Source organism: Nerophis ophidion, linkage group LG01 (assembly GCF_033978795.1).
Source record: "Nerophis ophidion isolate RoL-2023_Sa linkage group LG01, RoL_Noph_v1.0, whole genome shotgun sequence".
NCBI lineage: Eukaryota > Metazoa > Chordata > Actinopteri > Syngnathiformes > Syngnathidae > Nerophis > Nerophis ophidion.
In genome coordinates this window covers 22,086,592-22,098,854 of record NC_084611.1, presented here as the reverse complement: position 1 = coordinate 22,098,854, position 12,263 = coordinate 22,086,592, and the positions used below count along the sequence as shown (strand labels likewise).

At 39.6% G+C, this 12,263-nt stretch overlaps 1 protein-coding gene across 3 annotated transcripts in view; it reads left to right on the top strand.

Moving 5' to 3' along the window:
• The window catches only part of cltcl1 (clathrin, heavy chain-like 1), a 73,877-nt gene extending 63,137 nt beyond the window's left edge, over positions 1-10,740 (top strand). For all 3 annotated transcript variants that reach the window (XM_061898347.1, XM_061898339.1, XM_061898330.1), the window contains 2 exons: positions 4,257-4,332; positions 9,614-10,740. In XM_061898347.1, coding sequence (XP_061754331.1) covers positions 4,257-4,332; positions 9,614-9,738 — 201 coding nt within the window. In that variant the 3' untranslated portion in view covers positions 9,739-10,740. The remainder of the gene's footprint in view (positions 1-4,256; positions 4,333-9,613) is intronic.
• The last annotated feature ends 1,523 nt before the right edge of the window (positions 10,741-12,263 follow it).

Here is a 12,263-nt window from a genome sequence, read left to right as displayed (position 1 = left end):
CCCTTTTTTGTATTTATATTTCATGTTCTGTCTGCTACTGTTGTAACTCCCTGATCTCTTAGATCTCTGATGTAGTATTGTAGGAACATAGCATGGACTGTAGACTGAGTTAGACCTACCTAGCAGTGATAATAGCGTGTGTTGGCTTTTGTTTTGCATTCAGCACTAAAATGGCAAGTTTTACAATTACAGCAATAGCACCAAATTTGAATGGTGCTATAAGAAGAAGAACATGCCTCTTAAATAGCACATGCATTACATCGCCCAAGACATCAGCAAAAAGTTCAGTTTAGTCAGCATCCAAGGACATGTGTTTTTGCTTTTTGAATTCAAGCCATAAGACTCTAGGCAGGAGAGTCACCTGCTGTCTAGTAGGGATGTAATGATATCAAAATGTCCCGGTACGATAGTATTGTGGTATATTTTCAAAAAAATAGACGTACAAATGCTGTAGAATGTCAAATGAAGTGGCAGGAATATTTACAATAAACACTCTTACTGTAATTGAATACAAACATAATGCTCAAATGTTCTAATCTACAAACCCTGTTTCCATATGAGTTGGGAAATTGTGTTAGATGTAAATATAAACGGAATACAATGATTTGCAAATCCTTTTCAACCCATATTCAATTGAATGCACTACAAAGACAAGATATTTGATGTTCAAACTCATAATCTTTTTTTTTTTGCAAATAATTAATTTAAAATTTCATGGCTGCAACATGTTCCAAAGTAGTTGGGAAAGGGCATGTTCACCACTGTGTTACATCACCTTTTCTTTTAACAACACTCAATAAATGTTTGGGAACTGAGGAAACTAATTGTTGAAGCTTTGAAAGTGGAATTCTTTCCCATTCTTGTTTTATGTAGAGCTTCAGTCGTTCAACACTCCGAGGTCTCCGCTGTCGTATTTTACGCTTCATATTGTGCCACACATTTTCGATGGGAGACAGGTCTGGACTGCAGGTGGGCCAGGAAAGTACCCGCACTCCTTTTTTACGAAGCCACGCTGTTGTAACTCGTGCTGAATGTGGCTTGGCATTGTCTTACTGAAATAAGCAGGGGTGTCCATGAAAAAGACAGCGCTTAGATGGCAGCATATGTTGTTCCAAAACTTGTATGTACCTTTCAGTATTAATGGTGCCTTTACAGATGTGTAAGTTACCCATGCCTTGGCCACTAATGCACCCCAATACCATCACAGATGCTGTTTTTTTAACTTTGCGTCGGTAACAGTCTGGATGGTTCGCTTCCCCTATGGTCTGGATGACACGATGTCAAATATTTCCAAAAACAATTTGAAATCTGGACTCGTCAGACCACAGGACACTTTTCCCACTTTGCATCAGTCCATTTTAGATTATCTCGGGCCCAGAGAAGCCGGCGGCGTTTCTGGATGTTGTTGGTAAATGGCTTTCCCTTTGCATAGTAGAGCTTTAACTTGCACTTACAGATGTAGCGACGAACTGTATTTAGTGACAGTGGTTTTCTGAAGTGTTCCTGAGCTCATGTGGTGATATACTTTAGAGATTGATGTCGGTTTTTGATACAGTGGGATCGAAGATCACGGTCGTTCAATGTTGGTTTTCGGCCATGCCGCTTACGTGGAGTGATTTCTCCAGATTCTCTGAACCTTTTGCTGATATTATGGACCGTAGATGTTGAAGTCCATAAATTTCTGGCAATTGCATTTTGAGAAAGGTTATTCTTAAAATGTTTGACTATTTGCTTAAGCAGTTGTGGACAAAGGGGTGTACCTCGCCCCATCCTTTCTTGTGAACGACTGAGCATTTTTTGGGAAGCTGTTTTTATACCCAATCATGGCACCCACCTGTTCCCAATTAGCCTGCACACCTGTGGGATGTTCCAAATGCGTGTCTGATGACTCTCGCTACTGTGGTGGATCCGCTTTGGACTGGACTCTCGCGACTGTGTTGGATCCATTATGGATTGAACTATCACAGTATCATGTTAGACCCACTCGACATCCATTGCTTTCTTCCTCTCCAAGGTTCTCATAGTCATCATTGTCACCGACGTCCCACTGGGTCATTGTCACCGACGTCCCACTGGGTGTGAGTTTTCCTTGCCCTTATGTGGGCCTACCGAGGATGTCGTAGTGGTTTGTGCAGCCCTTTGAGACACTAGTGATTTAGGGCTATATAAGTAAACGATTGATTGATTGATTGATAGATTTATTGATTCCTCAACTTTATCAGTATTTATTGCCACCTTTCCCAACTTCTTTGTCACGTTTTGCTGGCATCAAATTCTAAAGTTAATGATTATTAGCCACAAAAAAAAAAAATGTTTATCAGTTTGAACATCAAATATGTTGTCTTTGTAGCATATATTTTTTGCTGAATTGTCTTCCAAGGGAGTCATCATATTCTAGGGGTGTAACGGTACACCAAAATTTCGGTTCGGTTCGTACCTCGGTTTAAAGGTCACGGTTCGGTTCATTTTCGGTACTTTAGGAAAACAACAAAATATAAATGTTTTGGTTATTTATTTACCAAATTTGTAAACAATGGCCTGATCCTTTTAACATTGGGAACACTATAATAATTCTGCCCACGTTCATCCACATTAAACTGCCTCAAGTTGTTGCTTAGATGAAATAAAATGACACAACTTTTGTTCTACATATAAAAAGTGTAACATTAAACCGTTTCAAGTCAACTCATCATGCTTAATTTATTACAGCATTGGGGAAGCCTGTAGTTGATTTTTTATATTATAAATGTTATATTTGTATCAACATGTGATAGCAGGGACCCTGCCATTCAAAACTAGGCTGCTACATTACTAATGATTAATGTAACTATAGCTGAAAAATAGTACAATAGCAATAGGAGAGACTATTCATACCTAAACACCATGGAGTTCATGTAGGCTTTATGATGCACTTACATTATTATATACACTATCAGAGACCGAAACTCTTCATTTAACTTAATGTCTTTTTTTCTGCTTCAACACACCTCAAACAACACTGTCCGTAACACGCACACACACACACAAAGCAAAATGAGCTAACGTTACGCTAAAAGCTAACTAGCCTTCACCTAAAGCCAGGACTGCAAGTGAGCTGAGCTGCTGTTTGTTTCTAGAAGGTTAACGGGCTTATAGTGATGTTTAGAAAGTAGTTGACTTGGAAGTGTTTAGTATAATTTGTGGAGAGTCTGTTGCTCCCCTGCTAAACACCTGTCTGCTCGACGCTGAAGCGCTGACTAGATGCGCTCTGAATACGCACTGCTGATTGGCTTGTTATCGCTACTGTTGTAACCAATCAGATGGTTGTGTGGGAGGGACAATGCTGGGTGCTGTGCAGCAGACAGAGGCAGAACAGAGCGGAGCAGCTTGTTAAGACTTTAGCATAGGCGGCTACTTCATATGTTCGTGTGGAACTCGTTCGGTACTCCTCCTCACGGAACCGGAACCCTCGTACCGAAACTGCTCAATACAAATACACGTACCGTTACACCCCTATGATATTCAGAATTAAATATCAGTGAAAATACAGCAGCTAATCTTCCCAGAATAAAAGCATTAATCATGTTTTATTCATTGAACTTGATGTTATTCAACCCAATATATAAATTACATTAATTTATAAAATGTAAAACATTTTGGAAATACATTTAAAAAACAATTTGGATAGTTTGTTGACAAACTCAGTTCACTTTGCAAATTTAATATTATTTCCGAAAAGGGTTTGAATAATTTTTAGAGCGCCTGTAAAAAGTACTTTTGTCCACACGTGTTGATGTTAGGAACTGAAGCCTTCACACCTTCCTTATCAGTGTTATCTCGCACCTCTCTAACGCCTCTCTTATGATGCTGCATATAATGTTTGTGTGTGTTAATAATATTAATAATAAGAATAATAATTATTCTCTGAAATGGGAAACTAACATTGACGCTATTATGAGGGACTGTCATCTGCCTAATGACAGATTTTCTACTAACAACCATGAACAGTTTTCCCTGTGCAGGATTACACACTAACGCCACATGCTTTGTGGTCCCTTTGTGTTATTACAGTATTTTAACTTGGTTTTACAAATGTTGAATCAAACATTCTAAAATAGTTCTTGTGTGGGTTTGACAAAGTAGTGAGTCAACAGTACGAATATAATGGAGATTGTGTGTTGCAGTGGTGTTAAGTAGTATTCTAACAAATGTAATATTTGCATAGTTGTCACAGTTAAGGGGCATTGACAGTAAATTATGTTCTGTGGTGCCTTCAGGTGGACAAACTGGAAGTGGCTGAAAGTGAACGAAAGACTGAGGAGGAAGTGACAGACCCTCAGACCATCGTGTTTGGTAAGTGGACAAGCCTCCTTTTATTCGCTCTTGAGAAGAAGTTGGTGTTCAGGCAGCAGCATGTGAGCTGTTCAAGCTTTGATTAAAAAATAAATAAAAAATGCCTATTTAAAGTCAGACTGAGTCGCTGATTAATTTTTAGATAGACAGTTTATTTTTTAGATGACTTTCTACAAAGGTTAAATTGTCTTTGCTATGAAAGCTTTTTTTTTGTTTTTAACACTGAATTCATATTATATAATATATTTATCGCATTTGAATTTTCTGAACTGAATTGTTTCAATTAAATTCAAATTATGCTGACAATTTCATTGAAAAAAAAAATGCTGCTTCAAACAGTAAGACTTGCTTCCGGTAAATTAAGACTGAATAAATTGATCCTGTCTCAGAACCAGCCAATGAGGTGTGTAGTTTGAAGTCAGGGGGCACTGGTCTTGCAAAACAGCATAAAAAGCAGTTAGCTGGGCTACCTGGGCAAAATACAACAGAATTTACATTTCAATATAGATATTTTAAAACTATAAAAATTATTCCAATGGTTAAAATCTTCACTTTTGAGTGACATACTGTATGTTTTTTATGTGTCTTTGCATGTTCTCCCTGTGACTATGTGGGTTCCTTCCGGGTAGTCCGGTTTCCTCCACCTCCAAAGACATGCACCTGGGGATAGGTTGATTGGCAACACTAAATTGGTCCTAGTGTGTGAATGTGAGTGTGAATGTTGTCTGTCTATCTGTGTTGGCCCTGCGATGAGGTAGTGACTTGTCAGGGTGTACGACGCCTTCAGCCCGAATGCAGCTGAGATGTGCTCCAACACCTCCCGCGACCCCAAAAGGGACAAGTGGTAGAAGATGGATGGATGATATGCAGCTAACTGACTGACTGACTGTGATACACAGTGTGATCAGCAGGTGGTGCTAGATATTGATGTTCAGGGAAACGTGAGGGAGAAGACATGGGCAATAGCTGTTTGGATGCATTCATAGAGGGAGGAATACATATTTGAGCTTTAGCTTGTTTTTCATTAGACAAAGTTTGGTAATTAATAGATAAATCAACCACTACGGTGACTATAGGAAGAGTGATATTACATGGAATAATTGGAAATACTTTTTTTCCATTTCCCTGTATTTTTAGCCGTGTTTGTTGCATCTTTTTTGCATTTGCTTGAATAAAAATATCAAGGAGGAGATCTGCATTAAAGGAGCAACATTAATATATTTTGAATATTCAGTCTTTTATAGTTAATATTGTAAATCTCACATTCTGTATGTTCATGTACATTCAAGTGTATTTTTCAGTACAAAAAAAAACAGACAATGAATGAGCTTCAGTAATTTTACTGAATTGTATGACAGTCGGCTTCACAGTGGCAGAGAGGTTAGTGCGTCTGCCTCACAATACAAAGGTCCTGAGTAGTCCTGGGTTCAATCCCGGGCTCGGGATCTTTCTGGGTGGAGTTTGCATGTTCTCCGTGAATGCGTGGGTTCCCTCCGGGTACTCCGGCTTCCTACCACTTCCAAAAGACATGCACCTGGGAATAGGTTGATTGGCAACACTAAATTGGCCCTAGTGTGTGAATGTGAGTGTGAATGTTGTCTATCTATCTGTGTTGGCCCTGCAGTGAGGTGGCAACTTGTATTGTAGCTGAGATAGGCACCGCGACCCAAAAGGGAATAAGCGGTAGAAAATGGAGGGATGGATGTATGACAGTCAGAATGTACATAAAATATAGAATGTGAGATTTACAATATAAACTATGAACAATGGTGTACTGTATAGTGAGAATGTGTGTTGCGCTCCTCCAACCCCATGCTTGATCAACATATTTTATAATCCAGCAAAAACAACAAAAATGCAGCAAACATGGCGAAATATGAACGAATAGGGTAAAAAACATCCACATATTCGATATAAAATCACTGTTCTGCAGAACTTTGTTGTAGAATTCTGCTATCGTCTGACACTCACTATGGCTTTTTTGGTCTTTAAACAAGCCCCGCCCAATCTTCCCCACTGTTTGTTCCCAGAGCTTTGTATGTCACTTAAAAGGGCATTTTCTAACCTTTGGAATCATTTCTATAGATAGAAAATATACAGCATTGAAATTGTAATTATTTTGTATTATTCAAAGATAGCCCAGTTAATTGCTTTTTTAATGCTTTTTTGCAAACTTGACACCTCATTGGCTGGTTCTGAGACAGGATCAATTGCTTCAGTCTTAATTTACCGGAAGTGAGTCTTACTTTTGGAAGCTGCAAATTTTTAAGTTCTGAATTTTTTTAAACTGAATTTTTCAGCACTGAATTTTTTTACACCGATATATATATTTTTTACTCTGATTTTTTTTATACTGATTTTATTTACACTTAATACATTTTCAATGAAATTATCAACATAATTTGACGTAACTTAATTCAGTTTACAAAATTCAAACACAAAACATTCAGTTACGTAAGTTCAGTGTCAAAAGAAAGCTTTCATTATAAAGACACAAATTAACCTCCAAACTTTCCTATGCTCTCCACACTACACATTTGCAGCCTAAAGTTGTCAAATGATGCTGTTCGGAAACTTAGGTTCAAATTATTTTTATTTTGAATTCCTAAAATAGTGGCCAGTGGGAGCGGGTCTTTTGTTTGAAGTAATGTGGGTTGTATTGAATAGGCAATACAATACGTTTCCTTATAAACTTAGTTCATACAATGCGAGGCATATATTCAATTAGTGATTATGACAAATCACCCATTAATCTAGGCCCGGCATCAATTTGAGTGGAGGTCACTATTTAATTCGACACTCGTTAAGACTACTGTAAGTGTCTGGAAAAAAAGGCCACCTATTTAAAGGTAGTAAGAATATATATTTTCTTACCACACACTTTCTATATTGCATTATAGGGCTGGGCGATATATCGAATCAACTCAATATATGGCGGGTTTGTCTCTGTGCGATATAGAAAATTACTATATCGTTATATCAATCAATCAATGTTTATTTATATAGCCCCAAATCACAAATGTCTCAAAGGACTGCACAAATCATTACGACTACAACATCCTCGGAAGAACCCACAAAAGGGCAAGGAAAACTCACACCCAGTGGGCAGGGAGAATTCACATCCAGTGGGACGCCAGTGACAATGCTGACTATGAGAAACCTTGGAGAGGACCTCAGATGTGGGCAACACCCCCCCTCTAGGGGACCGAAAGCAATGGATGTCGAGCGGGTCTAACATGATACTGTGAAAGTTCAATCCATAGTGGCTCCAACACAGCCGCGAGAGTTCAGTTCAAGCAGATCCAAGACAGCAGCGAGAGTCCCGTCCACAGGAAACCATCTCAAGCGGAGGCGGATCAGCAGCGTAGAGATGTCCCCAACCGATACAGGCGAGCGGTCCATCCTGGGTCCCGACGAGCGGTCCATCCTGGGTCTCGACTCTGGACAGCCAGTACTTCATCCATGGTCATCGGACCGGACCCCCTCCACAAGGGAGGGGGGGGGACATAGGAGAAAGAAAAGAAGCGGCAGATCAACTGGTCTAAAAAGGAGGTCTATTTAAAGGCTAGAGTATACAGATGAGTTTTAAGGTGAGACTTAAATGCTTCTACTGAGGTAGCATCTCGAACTGTTACCGGGAGGGCATTCCAGAGTACTGGAGCCCGAACGGAAAACGCTCTATAGCCCGCAGACTTTTTTTGGGCTCTAGGAATCACTAATAAGCCGGAGTCTTATTCGAGTATACGCTCTCACACAGTTGCTTTTAGCTCACACGCTTCAAGCTTTTCTCAGTCTTTCTTGTCTCTCCTTCTCAAAGAGAGATAGAACAAGTGCACCTTCTTACATACGTCACATACTGCCTCGTGTGCAACGTCATACACCCTCGCCGAGCAGAGAGGTAGCGGAATGGGTAACATTAGGAGTGGCAGGTGGTGCTAGCGGAGCAGCGCGGGTGGTAATACAAGAGAAAGAAAGATGCAAAAGCGTTGATATAAAAAGTAGCGGCACTACTAATTTGTAGCATCATTTGAAAAGTCACCTGCTAGAGAATGAAGAGTGCTTGAAACTCCGCATGTCAACATCTCGGCCAGTGCCACACCTACCAAAATGCCCAAGCAACCAGCACTGACCCATTTGAGCCTGGGGTCTTCCATTTCCACATCATCAAAAAATTGTCAACAACAGAAGGAGATAACGTCCGCAGTAACCTACTACATTGCGAAGGACATACACTATTTGATTTCCTATTATGCAGCTTATTTTTATTTTACAGTTTTTTTAAATATCTTGTGTGACATCATGCAAAAAAGTGCACTTTGTTTGTTTTAAACTATTGTAGTGGCGTTCCGTACAAAAAGTGCACTTTAATTCAGTGTCGTCTTGATATGTCCTCTTAGTGACATCATGCACAAAAGTGCACTCATAGCTGGTTTTAAAATGTCTATGACAATCTTGCACTTTCTATTTTGAAATTAAATTAATGTTTGTGCCACTGCTTAATAACTCTTTAATAAATACAGTTTTGGTAAATGGACTTAATTATGATTTCCCTCTCTGCATGAAAGTTTAAAATGAGAATATATTAACGCAGTATGAACAAGAATGTTTTAATGTAGAGACATAGAATCATCATACTGCTGTGATTAGATGCATCAAGTGTTCATTTAAGGCTGAGGCAAAATAGCGGGATATGTATCATGTATCGATATATGGCCTAAAAATATGGAGACATTCATAAAAGGCTATATCGCCCAGCTCTATTGCACCATGTTGCTTATTTGAAGTAGTGTGTACTAAAATCATCCAGCCCATCCATTTTTCTACCGCTTGTCCCTTTCGGGGTCGCTGGAGCCTATGTCAGCTGCATCCGGTCGGAAGGCGGCATACACCCTGGACAAATCAAAGTTATACTAATTAACATAAACAATACAACATTTTAACTTGCAAAAACATAATTTTAGCGTATTTTTTTTAACATTTCTTAAAAAATGCTTGCTTGTTCTGCTGACAGACTGAAATTTTTATACAATCTTTACTGCATTGGATAGGCACATTGGTCCAACATTGTAGCAAAATGTATCTACAAAGATAAAAAAAACATGTACCTAATTTACGATATTTCATCTTGCTTTGATGTCAGTTTTTGCATTGCATGCGCAGTAACTGTTGAAAGTACTTTCTCATACTACTAGCTTTTCGTTCGAAAATCTTCATTCCAGTGTTAAGCTATTGTCGCTTAAGGAATGACCTTGCTGAGTGTGTTTGTACTGTATGTGTTCAGGCCAGCAGCTGATGCTGACCAACTCTCCTGCTCCAGTGACCCCCCAAGCGCCGTACACAGGCTACAGTTACCAGGCCAACGCTGCGGGTTACCCTGCTCAACCTGCGTATGGCTTCCCCATGTAGAACGATTGAGGCCGTCCACTTCCTCCTGTTGCACGTGCGCACATACACACACACACACACACACACCCCTACGAAGCTTAGCCGAACTGAGCTCCTCTGGGTGTCTTGAACTGAAACCTCACCTGCAAACCAGGCACCACGCTACTTCACTAAAACTGCAATAAGGCCCCCCTTCTCTCTCCACGCCCTACATGTATTTAAGCTCTCTTCAAGGTTGAGGAATGGTGTCAACGCTGCCCATCCCTTATTTGGGACATAATCGATTAATCGTGCACTGGACTGCAGAGCATAACGTCTCCTCGGCCTTGTTGCTCTTACATGTTGACTTTCATTCAACACAACTTCAGCCTTATATTTGCAGAACATAGCTCACGCTTGGCATACGGGAGAGACTGTTACTGTGCAATAGCTTTGTTTTTCTTTTCACAAAGATTGTTTCTAAGCAAGCTCATGTTGTGTGTGCACGTGCGTGTGTGTTTGTTCAGCCTCTAACGCTGCAGAGCGCAAGATCACACAAGCACGAGACACTCAGTATTTCCACTCCTCCCTCCAGCTGAAAAGCCTTTTCCCGGGACACAGCGGTCAGAATCCTGATTCATTGCAAAGTTTCAAGAGGACTTTAAAAAAACAACAACTGTTGAACCGGTTTAACATAAGCGCTATGTGTTGCAGTCTGTGCATGTGCTGCCAAACTAAAATGCTGCAAGCAGGAGCACAATTTCAGTTTTACTCAAAAATATATCAAGTATTAATATGGCAACTTTGTCACCGGAATAACAAAACAGTTTGCTGGTCATGAGTCATGATAACCATTGTATTTAAAGCAGCGAGTAATTTAAGATAAATATTGAAATATCTAACTAATGAAAATAATTATTATGGAACAACATATGTGTTGTCAATAGTGTTGTTGTAGTCGGAAAAGCGTAAAGACATTTTTTTTGTAAGAAAATGGGATAAAATATGGCAAAAACAGCAGGTTAATAAATGCTTCTGAAGCAAGTGTTGCTTGTTTACTTACTTCCTGACCTATAAAAGCTCTCACTTCAGCTGCACAATCAAGTTTGCACAGTTAAAAATTGGTGGCCCTTATTCTTTGTTATCAGGCCACAATATTAGGAACACACGCACACATTTGTAGACTGCATAAATAATGCTCACTTTTAATTAATGGGGAACATTATCACAATTTCAGAAGAATTAAAACCAATAAAAATCAGTTCCCAGTGGCTTATATTATTTTTCAAAGTTTTTTTTCAAAATTTTACCCATCATGGAATATCCTGAAAAAAGGCTTTAAAGTGCCTGATTTTCGCTATCTGTAAATCCACCGTCCATTTTCCTGTGACGTTATCCAGTGATGCCAATACAAACAACATGGCGGATAGCACAGCAAGATATAGCGACATTAGCTCGGATTCAGACTCGGATTTCAGCGGCTTAAGCGATTCAACAGATTATGCATGTATTGAAATGGATGGTCGGAGTATGGAGGCAGATAGCGAAAACGAAATTGAAGAAGAAACTGAAGCTATTGAGCGAATAGCTGTTGACGCTATTCGGCGATCGCCTTCCAACCATTGATTGAGTGTCGCAGGATATACATACATCTCTGTGCCATGTCTGCCTTAGCATCGCCGGTAAAATGTGCAGACCAAACGATCGGGACTTTCGCATCTTGTAACTCTGGAGCAACTTAAATCCGTCGATTGGTAAGTGTTTGTTTGGCGTTAAATGTGGGTGCAGGCAAAGGTGGGATGCAAATACAGCTACAAATGTACATACAGCTAGCGTAAATAGCATGTTAGCATCGATTAGCTGGCAGTCATGCCGTGACCAAATATGTCTGATTAGCCCATAAGTCAATAACATCAACAAAACTCACCTATGTGATTTTGTTGACTTTATTGTTGGAAATGTATCTGCAGGATATCCATACATCTCTGTGCCATGTCTGCCTTAGCATCACCGGTAAAATGTGCAGACCAAACGATCGGGACTTTCGCATCTTGTGACACTGGAGCAACTTAAATCCGTCGATTGGTAAGTGTTTGTTTGGCATTAAATGTGGGTGTACATTAAATTTGTAGCATTAAATTTGTATGTACAAATGTATATACAGCTAGCCTAAATAGCATGTTAGCATCAATTAGCAGGCCGTGCTAATTGATGCACATTTGAATCCGTCCCTGATCGTGTTGTTACACCCTCCGACAACACACCGACAAGGCATGATGTCTCCAAGGTACGGAAAACAGTCGAAAAAACGGAAAATAACAGCTGATTTGACTTGGTGTTTGTAATGTGTTTGAGAAAATGGCGGATTGACTACCTATGTGACGTCACGTTGTGATGTCATCGCTCCGAGTGCGAATAATAGAAAGGCGTTTAATTCGCCAAAATTCACCCATTTAGAGTTCGGAAATCGGATAAAAAAAATTATGGTCTTTTTTCTCCAACATCAAAGTATATATTGACGCTTCCATAGGTCTGGTGATAATGTTCCCCTTTAACATTATCAGAGA